General features: G+C 39.3%; 1 protein-coding gene across 3 annotated transcripts; it reads right to left on the bottom strand.

Moving 5' to 3' along the window:
• Window positions 1-600: 600 nt before the first annotated feature.
• On the bottom strand, window positions 601-18,950 carry EED (embryonic ectoderm development). Of its 3 annotated transcripts, none has more exons than XM_062567388.1 (12): window positions 18,821-18,950; window positions 15,896-16,048; window positions 10,712-10,804; window positions 9,698-9,763; window positions 8,801-8,926; window positions 8,611-8,692; window positions 5,796-5,887; window positions 4,747-4,880; window positions 3,575-3,680; window positions 2,639-2,797; window positions 1,826-1,899; window positions 601-926 (listed from the first exon to the last, which is right to left on the bottom strand). In XM_062567388.1, the coding sequence occupies exons 1-12, from the start codon at window positions 18,947-18,949 to the stop codon at window positions 800-802; spliced, it is 1,341 nt and encodes a 446-aa protein (XP_062423372.1). In that variant the 5' UTR covers window position 18,950; the 3' UTR covers window positions 601-799. The 3 variants fall into 3 exon arrangements, with proteins under 3 accessions (XP_062423372.1, XP_062423373.1, XP_062423375.1); XM_062567389.1 differs by lacking the exon at window positions 18,821-18,950 and adding an exon at window positions 18,210-18,709; XM_062567391.1 differs by lacking the exon at window positions 18,821-18,950 and adding an exon at window positions 16,470-17,964.
• Window positions 18,951-19,702: the final 752 nt, after the last annotated feature.

Raw genomic sequence — 19,702 nt, 5'->3', positions numbered from 1 at the left:
ACATATTTTAAACCTATATGAAGCAGTGTTGCTTTTAGAATTTGTTATTGCTGAAGCAAGTAAAACATTTGTGAGGATATTCAGCAATACTGACAGAGGCAATTTAAAAATATTTCAATAACTAACTTTGATGTAAAATAATCCCAGTAACTAAACAGCCAGAATCTAAACAGTAGAGCAATGATTGCTACCAAAGAAAAAAAAACTCCCAGAAAAACAGTGACATTTTTCCGTTAATCAACAACAGAAACAGTGAGAAGTACATTCCAATCTGAAATTATTAAAACTGAATCAACTTCAATGTAACTAATTTAAGGAGAGGGATGAGTTCAAATTTTTTTAGTAGTGATTTAACATTTATTTATACTACATTCCTAAGTGCAATATTTCCTTTGTGTGGTCCCTGGATAATATTCAATAGCTTCATTAGGTTTTTGTTTAACATAAAAAGGGATATTAGAAGACAGCTGCAAGCATATATATACCAAATTTCTATCATATTACTATATATTTATGTGCTAGCTGTACACAGTTTAATTTCCCAGACCACAACTGAAAACTCATTGAAGGAAATAATTAAAATTGACGATTCAAAAAACCTTTACAAAAATACTTCTTTTTATTAAAAGCAGCGGAGTTCAAGCAGAACATTACACAGAATGTAAACATCACTAAGTTCAGCTTCAGCCTGCTGAACCTCAGAGAAAGTCTACGCTAAATGCATCTACCATACTAGCAAGTTAACAGACTATATTATAATTTGAAAATATATTTTCTACTTTGAATAAGAAAAAGTAACTTATCGTAGTCTGTCCCAGCGCCAGATACTGGCATCATCACACACAGCTATAAGGATACTACTATCTCTGCTAAAACTGGTTTGTCGAATCGCAGCAACACATTTAGGATGAGTAAGAGTTGTACACCTATAATAATAATAATAAAAAAAAAAAAAAACAAAAAAAAAACAAGAAAAGGAAAATGAATTCAGCTGCAGTGTTCAATCTGTGCTTGCTACTATGTCATGTACTGCTGTTCCACCAAACTCTTACATATGTGTGTTAGGTGGGATTAGAAGGGCAACAGGATTACACCCTTCAAGGTGTATTTTGTATTGCAAATCTGGATTTGGGAAAACAGCAATTTGCTGCTCATTCGCTGCCACCCAATTTTCTCATCATCCAATATTCACTTAAGTGTTAAGCAGAAGTATATTGAATCACTTTATTTAGGATTTTCAAAACAGATTTCTTTTTTATTTGAATATTATTTGGCTACAAATAAAATAGTATAATTGTGTGATTAAAGACTGTAATGTTTCCAGGAACATCATATGTTTAAAAATACACAGAAACATGCAGTAAGTCTCCTGGCCAAGCAGGTGAGGAACTGTAAGGCCATACTGCTTCCTCCACATCAGGCTTACAGCTAACCTATGTACTCTCATTACTCTAGCCCTCTCACCTGTTCCTTCTTTCTCATGTGCTACATTCAGTTGGCACTTCTCTTAATTGCTTTTAAATTCTCCACCTAATTAGTTTGTAAGCTCTTAGAGGAACAAACTTTCTTTTACTCTATCTACATAGAGAGCCAAGCACAATGTGGCCCCAACCCATCTGGGGCTTCTTGGCACTATCTTAAAACAAACAATAGAATAGTAAAGTAATAAATGTTTAACCTTCAGGGGCTCAAAATGTTTATTTGCTTAGTAGCTAGAACAGACAGTTCCTATTACTATGCAAGAATTTCTGTAGTTATCGGAAAAGGAAAAAAAATGCTTTGTCTCACGGTAGTCTCAAAATAAAATAAAAAATTGAGTACTCACTTGGCTTTATGAGGATCCTCTATTTCTAAATCCCAAACATAAAGTTTGCCAACCTGATTGCCCAGAGCAAGCATCTTTGAAAGAAAGCAGAGGATATGTAAGTTTTGAAGTATTATTTCAAAGAATCGAAGCTAGAATTTTATAAAGGCTCTGTAGCTGATAAATTGTGAATATATGTTTGAAGATGACTTAGTAAGGTTGCTGAAGAGGTGTGAAATACTACAAAATTTGCCTCCTTTTTCCTACTTTATGACCCATCTGTAGATTTTGATAAGTTAATCTTTAGTGGAAAATAAATCTTTGGAAAATAATGTTTTGGAGGGTTGGACTCTTTTCAGTGCTGCCAAGTAACAGGACAAAAGGCAACTAGCACAAACTGAAACACAGGAAGTTCTGCCTGAATATAAGGAAGACTTTTACTGTGAGAGTGACAGCACTGGCACAGGTTGCCCAGAGAGGTTGTGGAGTCTCCTCCTCTGGAAATAGTCAAAGCCTGCCTGGATGCAACCCTGTCTAACATGCTCTAGGTGACCCTGCTTGAGCAGAGGGGTTGGACTAGATGATCTCCAGAGGGCCCTTCCAACCTGAACCATTCTGTGATTCTGTGGTTGAACTTTCCCAGCAAATAGAACCAAAACCAAACATTCAGAGTGTCACTAGTTTCATGCAAAGCTCCTTGTACCAAATTACTCTGCTTCTTAAGCATGACATCTCAGCACAGGAGGCAATAAAGACTCTTCCCTTGCATATATACATGGAATCGCTGAAAATCTAGTCCCCTTCAAATACAGCTAAATCAAAGCTCATACGTACCTTTTGCCAGAAATCCATGGAAAACCTCATGTACCATATATCACATTGGCTATAATCAAATCTCCCAAGTATGGTCACGTTTGACTCACTGGGCTTGATTTTATCTATATCATCTTCCATTTTGCCAGGTTTCCAGCACACAATGGCATTTTCACAAGACTGGGAGGGGAAACAGTGAAAATTGTCTGTTTTTACAACTTATATTGCATATTCAGTCTAACTATAATTTTAACCAAACACTCCATCTCACAGCTTCCCCAAGGACATTAAAGAAGTAAAACTGAAAATCTCACGTCTGACTTTAGATCACAGCCACATCACCAACAATTTGTCACTGTCCGTCACTGGGAAATTGCTGCCCTCACAGCTCTGCCAGATAACAGGATTGCATGAGCCCTCCCTCACCCATCTCAAAGGAAGTCAACCAGATGCACTCTGACACATTTTCATGAGCAATTTAAGTTAACCTAGGACTCGAGGATTTCTCATCCAATCCCTTCTGCCAATGGGACCATGCACGCAACAATTTCTGGCAGAGAGGCAGTGACACCTACCCAGTTCAGTATCTGCAAGCAAATGTTACTATTGCTGTCACACAGATCAAAGTTACTCCACTCAGAGAACCCTCATTTCTCCCCTCAGTTACAAGATGCCTGATCAGTATTACGTATTTTTTATTGTACATTCCACGCAAACCGTGTTTAGTTGGTATCCCTGTACTCTTTAACAGAGCTACAGCTGTAGATAGTAAAGATTTTTAGATACAAGTTGCTTATCCAGATATCCCAACAGTTGACAAAATTCACAATACATTCAGTAAAACCACCTGACTAGGCACAGTAAGTTAACCTACCACTGAATTTCTAATAGAACTTAAACTGTTGAAGATCCTCAGAACAAACAAGAGTAACATAGCTAGAAAAGCTGCCACCTTACCTTGGAAAGAATTAGGTCTCCCAACCATCGCACACAGTCAACATAGTTCCTATGTATGTCTCTGGTAGAAAAGTCAGGAAAGTGAATTTTCTGAGAAATAAAAGGCCTACGGAGAAAAGTGCCAAGTGAGGTCCAGAGAGACACAGAAGAACAAGTCTAATTCTTAATAGAGACATTTAACATACCTTGATGTTAAAATGACAAGACTATCTTTTGCCGCTCCCCCGCAAATTTTATAACAAAATAGATTTTGTACGGTTGTTTAGAATAGGAACAATCCATGTCTTCATCCTCATTCTTAATGAAATAGCTGTTTTCCCCAAAGGCTCAAGTTTACATGACAGTGCTAAGCAAGTGGATACTGAATACAACTCCACTTGGCAAACACCTCAGAACTAATTAAGATAACTCAGTTTCCCTGATGCTCCTCCTGCAACATCTGAATTGTTAAATATAAAAACCACTCTAAGGAACATTATTTAACATTTGGTAGCATTACCAAAAAATAGCAAGAGTACTTTCAATGGTAGTCTCACTGCTGAACATGTTCAAGTGTGTTTCAGAGTCTTAAATTCTCTCAACAGTCTAACTAGAAGTTAATTAAAAGGTAGATTAATCTCATAAAGGAAGATTTATCTGTCATGTATCTAATTGCCACATTTACTTGAAAATTTACTCGTCTCTGAGGTCAGATCAGAGAATCATGAAAATGAAAGTTACTATTACGTAAACATTTTGTCCCAGCTACAAAGTCAGATAAACATACAATAATTAGGAATAGTTACCCATAGTTATGTTCATTTGAGAATATAAAGCTGAATTATTTACTGTATCTCATTACACTGATTTGCTTCCCTCCTAGAAATTCTGAGGTGGGAAGAAGAAAAGCCATTAACATGTATTGAAACACAATGAGATATCGGCTTTTAATTACAATTGATAAAAATAAAGGTCTCAGACATTTTCTAGTCAGGACTTTGACTTCAGTAAAATCCTGCTAAGGCATAACATCAACAAGACAAGTCTTCTTCCAGAGAGATTCAGTATCCAGCACCATCTCCAGGTCACTCATAATTCCTGAGAACAATCCTATTTCAAGAGGATTTAATCTAGACTATTGATGAGAAAATTAATATTTTGCAAAGACAGCCAAGAAGATGAAGACTACCTACCTGTTGGTTTTATTTGGATTGTACTCATAAGACTCTTTGATGGCATTTATCATTCTCTTGGAATTAATTCTCCAGAGTTTCAGAGAGTGATCCATCCCACAGGACATGATTTTTTCACCAAGAAGATCATAATCCTATGTATATGAAATAATTTTGAGCACCCTCAGCCTAAATGGCATTATAGTAACTCAGATTTTACTTCCACATATGCAAAACATGGTCAAAATATCATTTTCTGTGTAGAGAAAACAATAAAATTACATAATTCAAATGGAAAAATACTAAGAATGACTTAATCCTGCTGACTGTAAAGAAGCACAGTAATTCTGTTTACTCTTGCACAAGGGGGGAAAAAGGCATATTCAACAGCACTGACAGACAATGAATCTACTGCTAGTATTCCCCTTAAGTAAATTCCCTTGGTTTCATTTTATGGAACAACCTTGGCAGAATTCCAAAGCTAATACATGGCCGATGACTATTTACAACTACAGGAGAATACAACATCATGTTTCATATAGATATACACCTCATCTTTCAGGTCATACAGCAGCAATGGAAACAAGAAGAACATATTAGAAGTTAACTATTCTCGCTGGTATTTGTTGGGTATATGTTCATAGCTACTGAAAAGTACCACAGCTCACCTGAAAAAGCTTCTTTCCTTCACTACTATATCTCTCAAGGTTTATTTGTTCTTGCTGCTTTTGCTTGGTAAGACCTCAAGAACTTCAAAAGTGGGACCATAATGAAAACTTTTTACTCCTTCTAGCCCCACTGAGCTCTATTTTATTTACTTCTAGGCTGCACTGTGAGACAACTAGCTACTGGAACAGATACAAAAAGTGAACTCCTGTCCTGTTTATTGAGGTGGCCAGATCAATCAAGCCACCTCAGAATTACGCTTGTCTATCCACTTAAAACATTGCTTATGCACTTCAGTTTTATTAGGCATATCAAAAACAGTGCACAGAAGGATAAAAAGTTGCATATTGTGGACTTACTACCCTTTGTAAATCTAAATCACTGCCCCACAGTCTTCCACTTACTGCACTTAACACCTCATCCCTGTGCCCTTCTACTCCTCCAAATATTGCAACCAGCGTGTCTGTCTGGATGTTCCACAGTCTCAATGCATGATCTATAAAGAACAAATAAAATTACATGCTGCTTTTTATACGCACATATGAATAATATACTTCAGCTTCACCACTTTCAATTATACATACCCATGTAAACATCAAAAAAGCCACGTAGAATCTAATTGTTAGGAACAAGAAGACTGCATCACTAGATTTGCTGTTACAACTAAATAGTGTTAAGAGTTAAATCTGTAACTGAGAAAGCATGTCCATTCCTACCCCCCACCCCAGGAACAGTTTCTATCAAAGATATTTTTAGGTCTTATATCACCTGAAAAGCAGAGTCTGATCTTGGACAAGTATGTCTTTATTCAGTCTTAGCTCAAAGACAATTTTATATTTCAAAAAAAATGTTAAATTCCTTTCAGCTGTTCTTACATCAGTGTTCAGAAAGCTTGGATTTTTCCATTTTTTAATCTTTAAAATATTATTCTTTATGAATTATAAACTATAGGGACAGGAATGGAATGATTTCTGTAAACAATATATACTTCCAAGTCAACATGACTAATCCACTTGTTCAAAGAAAGTTTTAACAATTTCTAATGCAGGACCTCTAGCACATTGCTCATTGCTCTTAGAAATGGGAACATCTAGCACACTTTCCATTTAAACTCTACAAGCACACTGCACTAAATTACAGCTAAATCAACAGGGATGCCACATAGTCCTACAAATTTTCCTTCCTTTCTACTGATCTCTCAGCCAAGCAGTTCTGAGACCCCAGCACTCTCCTGCCTTGTGCCCTCTTGAAGATAGCACCTGGTCCAGAGATTGCATGTTAGAAGTCCTAGTACTATGGCTGATGTCAAAATGCTATTAGAAAAAGAACTTAGCAAATATGCAGAACTCAGAAAATTCTAACTTACAAACACACAGCACAGAACCACACCAAAAACTAGACAGTTTTAAGAATCACAGATTCCCAACTGCTATACTCGTGTAGCCTTACCAGTAACACTGAACAGCTGTTCAGTGCCAAAGTCAAAAGTCCCCTTCAATGCCAAAGTCAAAAGTCCCCTTATGTTAACATTTCTAGTCCTAGTATTCATAGATACTAATTTCATAGACAAGCTGATAAAATATTGGCTAGGTAAGTGGTAAGGTGGACTGAGAACTGTCTGAACTGCTGAGCTTAGAGGGTTGTGATCAGCAGCATCTACTCCAGCTGGAGACCAGTCACTACTGGTGTCACCCTGAGCTCAATAATTTGGGCCAAGGCTGATTAACAACTTCATTAATAACCTGGACAACAGGACCAGCTGCATCCTCAACAAGTTTGCAGAGGATACAAAACTGGGAGGAATGCTTGATACACCAGAGGGCTCTGCTGTCATTCAGAGGGACCTTGACACCCTGGAGCGATGGGCAGAGAGAAACCTCAAACCTCATGAAATTCAACAAAGGCAAGCGCAAAGTCCTGCACCAGGGGAGGAATAACGCCATGCATCAGTACCGGCACAGGGCTGATCAGCTGGAGAGCAGTTCTGTAAAGAAGGACCTGGGTGTCTTGGTGGACAAGTCGACCATGAACCAGCAATGTGCCTTTGCGGCCAAGAAGGCCCACGGTATCCTGGGGAGCATTAGGAAGAGCATTGCCAGCAGGTCGGTGGAGGTGATCCTGCCCCTCTACTCTGTCCTGGTGAGGCCACAACTGCAGTACAGTGTTCAGCCCTGGGCTCCCCAATACAGAGGAGACATGCAGCTATGGGAGCAAGTCCAGCTAACGACTATTAGGATGATTAGGGGCTGGAGCATCTCTCTTATGAGGAAAGGCTCTGAGAGCTGGGCCTGGTCAGCCTGGAAAAGAAAACTGAGGGCAAATCTTTGTCAATGTGTGTAAGTATCTGAAGGGAGGGTGTAAAGAGGATGGAGCCAAACTCTTCTCCATGATGCCCAGTAACAGGATAAGAGGCAACAGGCACAAACTAAAGGACAGGAAACTCCTCTTGAACAAAAGAAAACATTTTTTTTTTCATTGTGAGAGTGGCTGAACACTGAAAAACATTGCCCCAAGAAATTGTTGAGTCTCCGTTCTTGGAGATAATCAAAATCCAACCCGACTTGGTCCTAGGCAACGTGCTCTAGGTGTCCCTACTGCAGCAGGGGGTGTTGGACTAGACAGTCTCCAGAAGTCCCTTCCGACCCAACTCTTCTGTGATTACTCAAGGTTTGCTCTTGTGACAGATCAAGTGCTCCGTTACTTAAGAAAATAGTCAAGATTACGAAGTTGTGATTGTTTAGACATTCCAAACAAGACTGTACAACATCATACAAAAATCCTTACTTATCCCTTCACTAATACCCTTTTTACACAAATTCCCTTTAAAGTCCGAGTTCCTTCTGAAAGAGGGTAAGTTTTCCCCATGACCAGTGACGAATGCTGTCTGCAACAATAACACATGTCCACTAGATGGCAACATGATTCAATAATTGGGAAAAGAAATAACCCAAATGGCTGTTAGAAAGGAAAGAGCAACCCCAACACTCAGCAGCACTGCCCACAATCCCTTTGTGCTACAGTTATTTTTACTGTAGGCCATGAATTTAACATCTGTATTATATATAACCTTTAAGAGCAAGATTTGCTCTAGACTTTCAGGGTTAACTTGTTCAGTAGCATTCATCAATTTGGATTTGAGAGGTTTCGGCCACCTTCAAGATCAAAAATACAAACCAAAGTACTCTGATTTATACAAAAACAAGAGGTATTTTTCCTCACCTTTGCTTACAGATAAAAGGAGATTCGGATCTCTTGGATGGAATTTCAGTTCATTGATTGCATTTCCATGGCCTACATAGTGCTGGGATAGAATTCAGAGACAAAGTTATCATTTCTCAAGTTCACATGTATTTAGGTGTTACACATCTTACTAAAATGCAAGGTGTATCTTGAAGCTCTGAACACTCACCTTTATGCACTGCATTGTAATAGGATTAATTATCCTAATAATACCCCTGGACCCTGCCACAGCCAGAAGAGGATGGCTTGTATTGCTATCATATGTCCATGCACAGGTGTAGAAATTTTCATCTGCCTACAAGGCTGCACATTAAGGAACACAGAAGTAACAGGAATTTTGTTTTGTTTTTTTAAGAAAAAGGAGTGCTTTTTTTAAACATTTTTTTTTTAACAAAACAAGCTTGATGCTGTTTTGTAAAAGTACCCAGGGCTCTGTAATAGGACCATAATAGAAAAATAAATATTTAATGATACACCTGTAAATATTAGATCCACCCCCTTTTCTAAATACCCCAATTTCCTCTTTTCTGTTCCACAATACACATGGAACATCTTTTTTTGGCATCACTTCTCAACCTCTTTCTCTGTAACATTCAAAGACCAGGAAGAAAATAAGTGTAAATCAAGATACAGTTCACAAGTCAACACTTGTGAACTGTGACTGATCAACACAAGCTATTACCACTTCAGAGTATGAGAAATTCTTAGGCTTTAATACCAGTTCCAATTCAGAGAGAAGCTGAGAATACTGTAAAACAGTTAACATAAAACATTGCACAAATATTACGACTGGGGAGATTAAGATGATGGAAAACCAGTTTTCAAATATTTTAATATAGTATGTTCCATGAGTCTGCATTTCTACTCTTACTTCAACAGGTGGAATTCTCAGATGTGGAAAAGTAGTAGGCTTGGAGGAATGTGCCATATGAGTAAAGTATTAAATTACAGACAAAACCTTCAAATTCTGTTTCTTATGAAGCCTTTTCAATTTTAATAAAGCAGCAGCAAATGAGTGTTTCTGCCCCCCCCCTTTTCTTTTTTTTTTTTTAATTTAAAAGGATACATCAGCATCTACATAGGACTGTAGCAAACGTATTTCTCCTTGGGAATGGCATTCATATAAAGTAACCTGGGGAAAAAAGGGGGGGGGGGGGAGGGAGGGAGAGGGGGAGGGAGAGAGATTACTACTTACTTATGATACTTCCAGTGAAAATCACATGCAACTGAATATAGACTTTCTGATGATAAGAGGTACTATGTTTTTATGGTTTAGATCTCATCCATTATCTGTTTGTCTGCATCACAGGGAAGTGGTTCAATAAAAGAATACTCACAGTTACTTCAGTAAAGCATCACGCTAGGACTTGTTAGTGTGCTTCCCAGGTATTTTGAGTTACTAATTGAATTGTCTCTATAAAGTTCTAGTTCTAGCTCCTAAAACTACTAATTATTGTAGCCATCTCTATTCGGATTTTGGTCTTTTAATAAACCGTTGATATCTGGTATAATCCTAGGTTAGCACTTTTGGTAACTGCCAGGTGGAACTAACCTGGAAATTGAAGGCTTCTTGTTTATTCACAATTATATATATAGAGTGCACTTCAGGAGTTATTTTTGCAACTGAAATGACGTAGATCCTTGTTCAGGAAGAACCTATAAATTCACCTCAATCAGGCCATCAATTTAGTTGTCAAGCTCACTGGCATCATTGCCACTTCCCATCCAATTTTAGAGCATATAATCTTTTGGAAATAGTAACACCTAAGAAGAGGAATTTTAGTGAGAATACATATTTATGCACCTGTCTCCCTTACCCTATGGATGTAATTTTAATTACCATACAGGCTAATTCCCAAATAGCTAAAGCATGACATGATACAACAATCAAGTAGTTTCACCTCTCCCAGGTAACAGACATTGCATACCTCAGAAACAAAGTTTTCTATGTGAAGCTTTTCCCATGAAAGCTTTCTGTATTGTGTCACTATCAAACACAGGTAAAACAACTGGCTGGAAAAAAGAATGCAAATAAAACCACTAGGGGAGAGCTTATGGCTAAAACCAAAAGATTACTCACTCTGTTGCTGCCTACAGTGGCAAAAACAAGAGGATCTCCCTCTTTACTGTGCCAGTTAAACTGGACTCCAAACAACGGCTGACCATGGTCCTCCTGTAAAGTAAGATTAAAAATATGAAACCCATAGACATATATATGTGAAATTGAGCTGTGGAGGTTAACAGCTTAATTAGTATGTTTTCCTCTTCAAACTACTAAGTTCACATCCAGTATAATTTCAGGTAGTGAAAGAGCAGTTTTAGATAGAAAAGTGCAGTTTTGCAACATCACATTTTATCTTGGGTTTCTTAAAGGAAATTAAAGGAATACTTTATTTGTCAAACTTTTAAAAAGTGAAGGAAAAGAACTCTTGTCTCACAGTTATGGCGAGAAGTTGGCAGAACTGCTGAGTTATATCTGTAGCTCTACACTTACTTCGCTTTGAAACCTTTGATAAAGCAACATTGCCTAACAAGGCAGGTTTATGCACTTTTTATATTGTTATAATTACAACTATGGGAAGATTAACAAGTCTCCTCAGTGAGGCTGTATGGATGGAGAAGAATTATACTAGTGTAAGAGTGGAGAAGGGTTACATCGAACTAATTCCAGCACGTCTGCAAAATTCTTATCTACAAAGTGTTTTCAGATCTCCTTCAAAAAAGTTTCCAGATAAGTGCCTAGCATTTTTTTTTATACAGCTCACATCAGTTTAAAGGAAGGAAAAAAAAAAAAAAAAAAAAAAAAAAAAAAAAAGCAGCTATATTTATAAATTGTGATGAACAGGGCAGTGCTTTTTAATAATTGATAACAGTATTTTGGCCTGCCTTGGCAGGATGTTTTCAGTAAGAGTAATGTTCATTAAAGTGCCTCCCCACAGGGGATTGTCTGGGACAAGCATGCAGGAAGTGTCTCATGACAGCTACTGAACACTCTTCAAATTATAGTTCTTCAGAAACAACCAGAATCATTAGCCTTGGTAGCTCTGGCCTATCCAAGAACCATAAGATAAATCTGAGGAGAGAAAAAAGTCCAACACCATTCAAAAGAAACCTACTAAAAAAGCAAGGAAGTCTGGACGGATTTGAAAGAGCCAGTATTTACTGAGAAAAGCATCACATGTTACTACTTCCAGAAGTAAAGCTAAAAAAAAGCTAGAAAGTAGAAGAAAGAAATCTTTCGGAGAAAAGGCCCTCCTGTATTTCTGAAATAGAAGTCAAAGTTCAATATAGATTAATAAGAATTTTTCCAAGTTTAACTAAAAGTATTATCCATCAAAACACGAACTGGCTGGTTTGTGTGAAGGGAGAAAAGGGATATTATCAAACAAGAAGGTAGTAAAATCATTAGACATTGTGTGACAGACGAAAATAAGGAAGTATTCAGCACTTGTATGGAATTACAGTTTAATAGAGATGAACAATGACAAAATTGTATGCCATAAAATCTCAAAATCACGAACTTGTGTATGACAGTTCAATACACTTTTGAATTTTATTTTGCAGGCTTTTCTTGAGTGTATTTAAGTCTTCCTTGGAGAGTGTGACTGAGAGGTTAAATAAGAAATGGGTGATTAACATAAAAAAAAAGTATTCTACTAATAATGAGGCGTTTCTGAATGTTTGTATGCAAGTTCATTCTGGTGAATAAAGAGGGCATTTGATCAGCTATAAAAAGGCAACACACATGCAAAATCCATGGATTCATGCAGTTTTATTAGAGATACAGCAGCAGTTTGTCTACCACAGGAGCACCTGTTTTTCAAGAATAATCTTGTTCTCACTCATGTGCCCTGTTCCCAACTAGTTTTGTGAGATGAGACATACGAACAGAAGGAAGAAAAAGCTTTGCATCTAAGATTTCTCCCCCACCTCCAGTATGGGTTATTTTTCTAGGACAAGCTGCAACAAGTTAATTTTCTATATGGAACCCAGTCTAGGATGATATGAGATAAGCAGAGATGTACAATAAAGAAGTATATTATTTCTGTATTTGAATAAATTCCTAAAGTACTAAGTCTTTTCAAAGACATAACCTATTTCCCTAGAAAAATCACTTTCTAGGACAAATGTCTTTGTATTAGGAATGTAGTGTGGATGGTATAAGTAATCTAATGTGCTACAACATCCCAAGAGCCTGATTATACACAGTATAGTTTTTCTGTTCTGTACGGGATGAAGGAGAGAGACGGAGGCTTTTGCAGGATGCCACTAGCGTATCAGAAGAAGTTTTGCTTACCTAGTTTAAGCTACCATCACCCTCACTGGTAAGAGGCAGCATGTAAGCACTTCTGATAATACTTGTCCAGCCTAATCTTTGTTCCAATTGCTAAATAATGAAGCAGGTTTTAAAAATACTATGCTGTTAGGTGCGCACATTACGGTTATCCTGTAATATCAGATCTGTCTTGCAAATCTGATCACTGATTTGCATAAAAGAATAGTATAACCCAAACACTATCTAAGAAGAGGAGAAATGTGAAATGCCACCTTCACATCAGCATAAATAAAAGGCACAACACCCAAAGTGCTCAAGTGCCTCAAGTAAGAAGGAGACAGAGGAGCGACAGACCTATAATTTTTACAGTAGCACTCTTAGGGCAAATATATAAGAGATAGTTTTGCCTATACTTGCTGAACTCCATCTCAGGTTCCGGCAGAGTAAGAATAGACCTGTTTTCAAGGTGGAAGCAGTTATATGAATACTATGGCAGCAAGAAGATAATCACAACTACCTGACCAGATCTTAATAATTTGTTACTCTCTCTGCTAACAAGGCACTAACTGACTATATGCACATTTCCAGTACTTGCAGTGGAAGCAAGCCATCACAATTACTTCTTTTTTTCATGGCAACAAGCTAGAACCTTCCTCGCTTGTGGTCTGCTACTGATTCCCCGCTCAGTGGACAGTTAGTAGAAGCTGAGAAATCTGACCGCAAACAGCTACTGAGCCAGACCCTAAACAAAAGCAAAGTGCGGGGCAAATAATGGCGTTATTTTAAAGAGAACGTATCAAAGTGGAATACACACAGTTGTTCTTTGTTGGAAGATCTTTAAGTAGAACATATATAGACGTATGTGAGCATGTGCTTCAGTTAGCTGTATATGCTCATTTATAAACTAGCTTTCTATTCAGCCCATGAAAAGTAAAGATGATTACTCTTCAGTTCATACGACAGTATTTTAGTACTGTAAACGGCAATAATAAAGCAGTTTTTGATCTCCTATTATTTGCAATGGGGTTGTTTGTTTGTTTTCCTGGTACTTACATTTCAGCTAAAGTAACTTCCGCAATAGTATTAAAAAAAAAAAAAAAAAAAAACGTATTTAGCAAGCACTGCATTTTTCAGACTGAATCATAACCATTTAACATTCAAAGCAGTCAATAACAGACATACTTCTTTTTACTATTTTCTCCTTAAGGAAACAAAAAAAGGGGGGGGGAGGAGGGAAAAAAGCTAGAAAGCGAAAATAGAATCCAAACATCCTTAAAGAATAAATTTCCACACCTTTAAATTGTGTTGATTTTTCATTAATTTTAATATACACTTTACTGCATAGCTCAAGGATAATATAAACTGTGTGACACAAGATGTGACATCCAGAGTCACAAATGTCTTTCCCAACCCCTTTACAACATTCAGTTGTTACAGTTCATCTCCATAGTATCTACAAAATCAGTATGAAAGAACAGGAAAAAGAAAATTAGAGAAAATTAACTCCAGAAGGTGGTCCTTTGGGTCGTCCTACAGCGGGGCCTTGTTAAAGTTGGGGCATAGGTGTCTTCTGTTTTTCCAGAAGAGTATTAACCATTTAAGGATAGTTGGTTTGCTGATAGAAATTGAATGTGGGTAGTGAAACTCATAAGCTGCTGAATGTTTGGGTACAGAGAGGCCTACGCCTGTGTTAGAAGCATGACATGACACCACAAAAAGCACACTGTCTGTGGGGGCGATTCACGCGAATAACAGGAGCAACTGTCTACCTACATGAAAATGAAAGAACTTCCCTTCCTCCTCCGCATTGAAAGACATCAAAAAAAAGGCACAGAGATCAACCTACTTTCCAGACACTTTTGACAGTATAACTTCGTATCGTAATTTCTCCAGTGGCAAAGCTACTTTAGGAGGTTTCCATGCTCCAGATCTCTCATCCCCTTCTGCTCAGCTACCTTGTGATTTCAGTGAAGTAGCCTGAGGCATAAGTTGAGGAACAGCAACATCAGCACAGCTCAAGAGTTAAGTTAGGGAGAATGACGAAATCTCTTAAAGTAACTCTGCAGGAAATACCCATGATAGAACCGCGTGCACCCTCTTGTTAGCTATATATAAAGTTTAACAAAGCTCCCATCTTGTTCCAGACTTAATGTTTCCTATTAGAAGTTTTTACAAAGATTGCAATAGATGGCATAGTTACATCTTTTTACATGTGAGTATCTCCCACACAAGACCAGAGAATGAAAGAACAACATCTTGCTAATGCAAGGAAATCAAACTGAAACCAACTCATTTAGTTCTCCATGACCAGTGCAGAAAGGAAGAAAAAAAAACAACAACAACAAAAAAAAACAAAAACAAAAAAACCCACCCCAGAACACAAGAACGGGATAAAGGTAACGGGGCCACATCCCTCAATACCACCAGGTATTACGTGAGAATATGTGCAACTTAGATCAGGTGTAAACACAGGATCACATTTTGGTAAGTTAAACCGATTACACCATACAGCATTTATGTTAATTGCTAGATGACATAAAGTACTTGTTCCAGTAAGCGCGAGGAAAAAGTTACTCCAAGGTTTAAGGGTCTTTATTTTTAAATACATTTCAACTGGTAGAAAACGTCTGAAGTCTGTATTAGGCCAGTGCTCTGCATCAAGCTGTCACAGGCTATTTTTATTTCAATTTGTTTCATTATTTCAAGTAACTGCAGTGCCAAATACATAATTATAAAATATCATGTATAGCTTTGTAAAGCTCTGCAAAAATCAGGTCAATTACATCACTTTTTACTGATTTCTATTTCTCAGTATTCTTTAACTTTGTTTATTCAAAACAAGCAAGGTACTTTCTTCAGATGAGCATGGAACATAATTATATAAAGATATTTTAAAATATCAGTCTTGACACTGTTTCATAATCAACATTAACATCACTGGGGACAAATGGTATCCAGTTTCCCGTGTTTAAGTTTACATATACATACCTTTAAGCTATTTACACATTTGAAGGAATATTTGCACTTCTTTGACTTCCACTTTCCTTTTCCCCAGCTTTTTCTTCCTGGTGCATTAGGAGTATTTGTTGGGGTGTCAGGGCGTTCAGTATTAGTACCGCTTTCAATACTAACAGCATCATCCTGAAAGTGTTCAAATTATACAGAATGTAATATAGATATCATTAACCGATGTACAAATTCAAGTAACATTACAGGACTTGGCTTTTTCACTTTTCCTTCTCCCTCATAAGGGCAGAAGATCTCCTAAGACTTGGGTTTATTTAGATTCATGTAAATAAACATATTAACAAAATACCATTCCTCGCTAGAACCAGAACATGAGTCACAAAAGGGTCGGTCCAAGAAGCACGTATGTGAACTGTGAACTAGTGAAGTTTCTTCAGAATATAGGAAGCTGTTCTTAAGAAAGTATCTAAAAATAAAGTAGTTGCTTTCCCTGGAAGACATCTTTGACGTAGATGAAATGAGCATTTCTGAAGTATATGGAATGAAGAGACTGTTTATGTAAAAACATTATGGTTAGTCATGTCAAGAATCTAACCATTCTGGGAGACTTCTGTATCCCTTCAGCAGCGTCACACACTGAGCTCTGCGGTAAGTCAGCACTGCCACCAGAAGAGGAAGCCCCACTCTCCCCTCCTGCTCTTTCCTATTGATACCCAATTTGACTAAAAGGCAATTAAAAAAATAAAATAAATAAAATTAGTTTCCTGTCTGATTAGCAAGCCAATTCAACTTGCCCTCCAACCATTAACAGCCAGAAACAAGGAAAAGGAGGGGAGATGTAAAGAAACAGAGGGGCAAAACAACCAATTCAATCACTGAGTGGTTTTAGATCAACTTTGGACAGTTAACAGAAGCTACAATTTCAACTGCAGTCTAACTGCAGGACACCAGTGAAAAAGACTTTCCCCTTCTCTTCCTCACCCATCACTGCTCACTTCAACTTCATCTGCATTGTAACTCGCAACCCTGTAGTTCTGTATGAGTAAGTTCAGCCTGTTGAACTAATGACACTTTTCTAACAAGTGAGTTTGTTTATTTTTCCACCAGAGCAGTAGGGTAAAAACCACACATCCTAAGCCATGTGATTACTAGATCTGAACTAAGGGAGACGAAAGTGTACTACAGCCTGTCACCGGAAGAGATAAAGCATAATGTGAAGTTGCACCAGAAACTCCATTAGAAATATAAGATCAATTATAAATATTAATACAACAGTTCCCACCAAACATTTACGTTTTCTCCCAGCTGCATATCTGTATCATGGCAAACAGGGAGAAGGACAGATGTGATGGTCTTCAGTTGCCCAACAACTTTGACAATCAGGACATCCGAGAGCAAAGAAAAGGAGGAAAGAGCACACATAAGGCTATAAGTGAATTGCCCAAAGCTGGCATCATTCCCTTCACTCTTCATCCCTAAAGAGTCAACCCTCATCTAAATACACTTATCTGAGCTTCGCAGTTTCTATGTTTTCCAGTGTCTTCTCCTACCAAATTTGAGAGCACCCCAAATTCTACTCTCCCAAGTATACTCACTGGTAAAAAGTCGTAACACTTCAGAAGACGGAAGCTTTCTCTGGGCTAGTAAAATATTGTTGATATAAGACGACTATTTAATTGGCAGAGCATAGCTAGCAGACTAAATAAAAGTCCCTATATATCAGTATAGGGTACCATACAATCACAACATAACCAACAGATTTGCACCCAGTATACCTGCAGAGCATAAACACTTTCTCCAAATCAATACTGTCAGGCTAAGTTGTAAGCAGAATCTAGGCCTTACAGGAATAGCAGAGCTCAGTAACAAGCTCTGGGAAACACAGACCTTTCACTTTTGAGGTGGGTCATATCTTCAGTAACCAAAAAGCCCATATCCCTAGGTCACTGCTAACCTGCAGCAGACACCAAAGCAAACCCAAATGCCCTGCCTCTGAATTATGCTCACATCCACAATTACACTCATTCACAAACGCACTGCCTGTAGGACTGGCTGCTGAGCACTGCTGTGCAGTAAAAGATTCTGTAGCAGGGGTACAGAGTACCTCAGACCTGTGTATCCCTCACAGGTAGCACTTCTGCAGGTTATGGGGGAGCAGGGTCCAGATCCCTCACTTTCTGGACAAGTGCTCTAACTGGAAAAAGAAAAAAAGCATTGCATAAAGCTGAAACCAGAATAACAGCTCTTTCTCCAGCAACTACATTATCTGAGAAATCTAGCAATCATTTAAAGTTTATCTTTCCGATATTAAGCTATTCTATATCAGTCGTGTTACCTTTGTTCTGAACATTAGATTTTAGCTCAAATTAGTGATTACAGTCCTCATCCCCTGCAGCTTTCTTCTGCTGACAAAAGCTTAAAAACATTATCTCCTATTCTTCATTCACCAAAGGGCTGCACACATGAATTTACGCTGAACACATTACTCTACAACATGACGGTGCAGACACACAACACAAAACTGCAAGACAGAAGAATTTTTTTTTTTTTTTTTTTTTTGGCGGTGGGGAGGAAATCTTGACGTTTTAAAACAGCCTCGGGGCAGCAGCAGGCGCCACAAAACGCTTACAGCTGGGGCCTCAAACTCCCTGTCGTCCCCACCCACGTGGAGGAAAAGCGGGCGCCTCTCACTCAGCCCCACGCCGGCCTCGCCCACCGCGGCCTCCCTCCAGCGAGCCGGTTTCCTCGCCGGGGGCCTGGGCCGCCGGGGGTTCCTCTCGGCGGGCCCCTCGGGCTCGGGGCAGCCGAGGGAGCTGAGCCGCCCTTAGAGCGGGGCTGCGCGGCCGCGCCGCCGCCGCCTCCGCGCTCCCGCCACCGCGAGGCCCCGCCGCCGCCTCAGCGCTCCCGCCGCCGCCGCCGACCGCCTCGGCCACCGCCCGGCCTCACGTTCTCGTCGCCGGACAGGTCCCCGGGGTTGCTGTTCTCGTCGCTGCTCAGCTTCTGCTTCTTGGCCGGCATCTCGCCGCCCGCTCCCGCCGACGCCGCGGCCGCCGGCGCCTCTCCCCGCTCAGACATCTTCCCCGCCCACCGCCACGCAGCCGCAAAGCGCGGCCGCCCAGCCCGCCGCGCGTGCCGTAAAGCAGCCGCCGCGCCGCCGACGGCCGTGGCGCGCCGCCGCTGCCACACTGCTGAAAAAGCGCGCCCCTCCCCCCCACCACCGGCGCGCGCGCCGGCGGCCGTTACGCGGCGCCTCCACCGAGTGAGGGAAAAGCCGTCAGGCCGCCGGGGCAGTCTCGTCCGCTTCTCCGGAAGGGCGGGCGCAAGTCTGTGGCTCTCCGAGGGAGGCGTCCCAGTCTCACAGTGGTGCCTCCGACGGCACCGAGGGAGCGCAACCATGCCCTGTATCTAAAATCTGCTCCGGAAAAAACTCCCGAGATAAACGAGAAGAAATGTGCTTACGATGCTGTGCAGATTGTGGAGTTCTCGGCAGTAAATCGTCTCCCTTCTCTGCTGTTGGGCTCCAGTGGAACATTACAAAATACATCGCAAAAGGCTGTCACTCGCAACAATTAATAAATGCTCTGGATGGTCACAACTGCCCAAATTTGTGCTCCAAGATAAGGTTGTGATAAAAAAAAATCTATGCATTTGTCAAGACATATAATGAATAGGCTTGATTTTAAAATATTACTGGATATTCTTAGATTCTTATTAAGACTAAGCCATGACAGTGCTGCAGATATGTTAAAGGAAGGTTAAGGACAATTTTCAGTGATAAAGTTTCTAATTCATGCCATGAATGCCCTTGAGCTAGCAGGGAAAAGACAA

Source organism: Rhea pennata, chromosome 1 (genome assembly GCF_028389875.1).
Source record: "Rhea pennata isolate bPtePen1 chromosome 1, bPtePen1.pri, whole genome shotgun sequence".
Taxonomy (NCBI): domain Eukaryota; kingdom Metazoa; phylum Chordata; class Aves; order Rheiformes; family Rheidae; genus Rhea; species Rhea pennata.
The sequence above is the reverse complement of the archived record's forward strand: the minus strand, read 5'-3'. Positions and strand labels throughout refer to the sequence as shown.

What these genes read in the sequence shown, in the direction of transcription:
- EED (XM_062567388.1), bottom strand. Translation starts at nt 18,949, where the DNA reads ATGTCTGAGCGGGGAGAGGCGCCGGCGGCCGCGGCGTCGGCGGGAGCG. An exon ending in TTACAATGCAGTGCATAAAG is followed by an intron (nt 8,693 to 8,800) that starts GTGAGTGTTCAG and finishes ATTCTATCCCAG; the next exon opens with CACTATGTAGGCCATGGAAA. An exon ending in GGGATGAGGTGTTAAGTGCA is followed by an intron (nt 4,881 to 5,795) that starts GTAAGTGGAAGA and finishes TCATATACATAG; the next exon opens with GATTATGATCTTCTTGGTGA.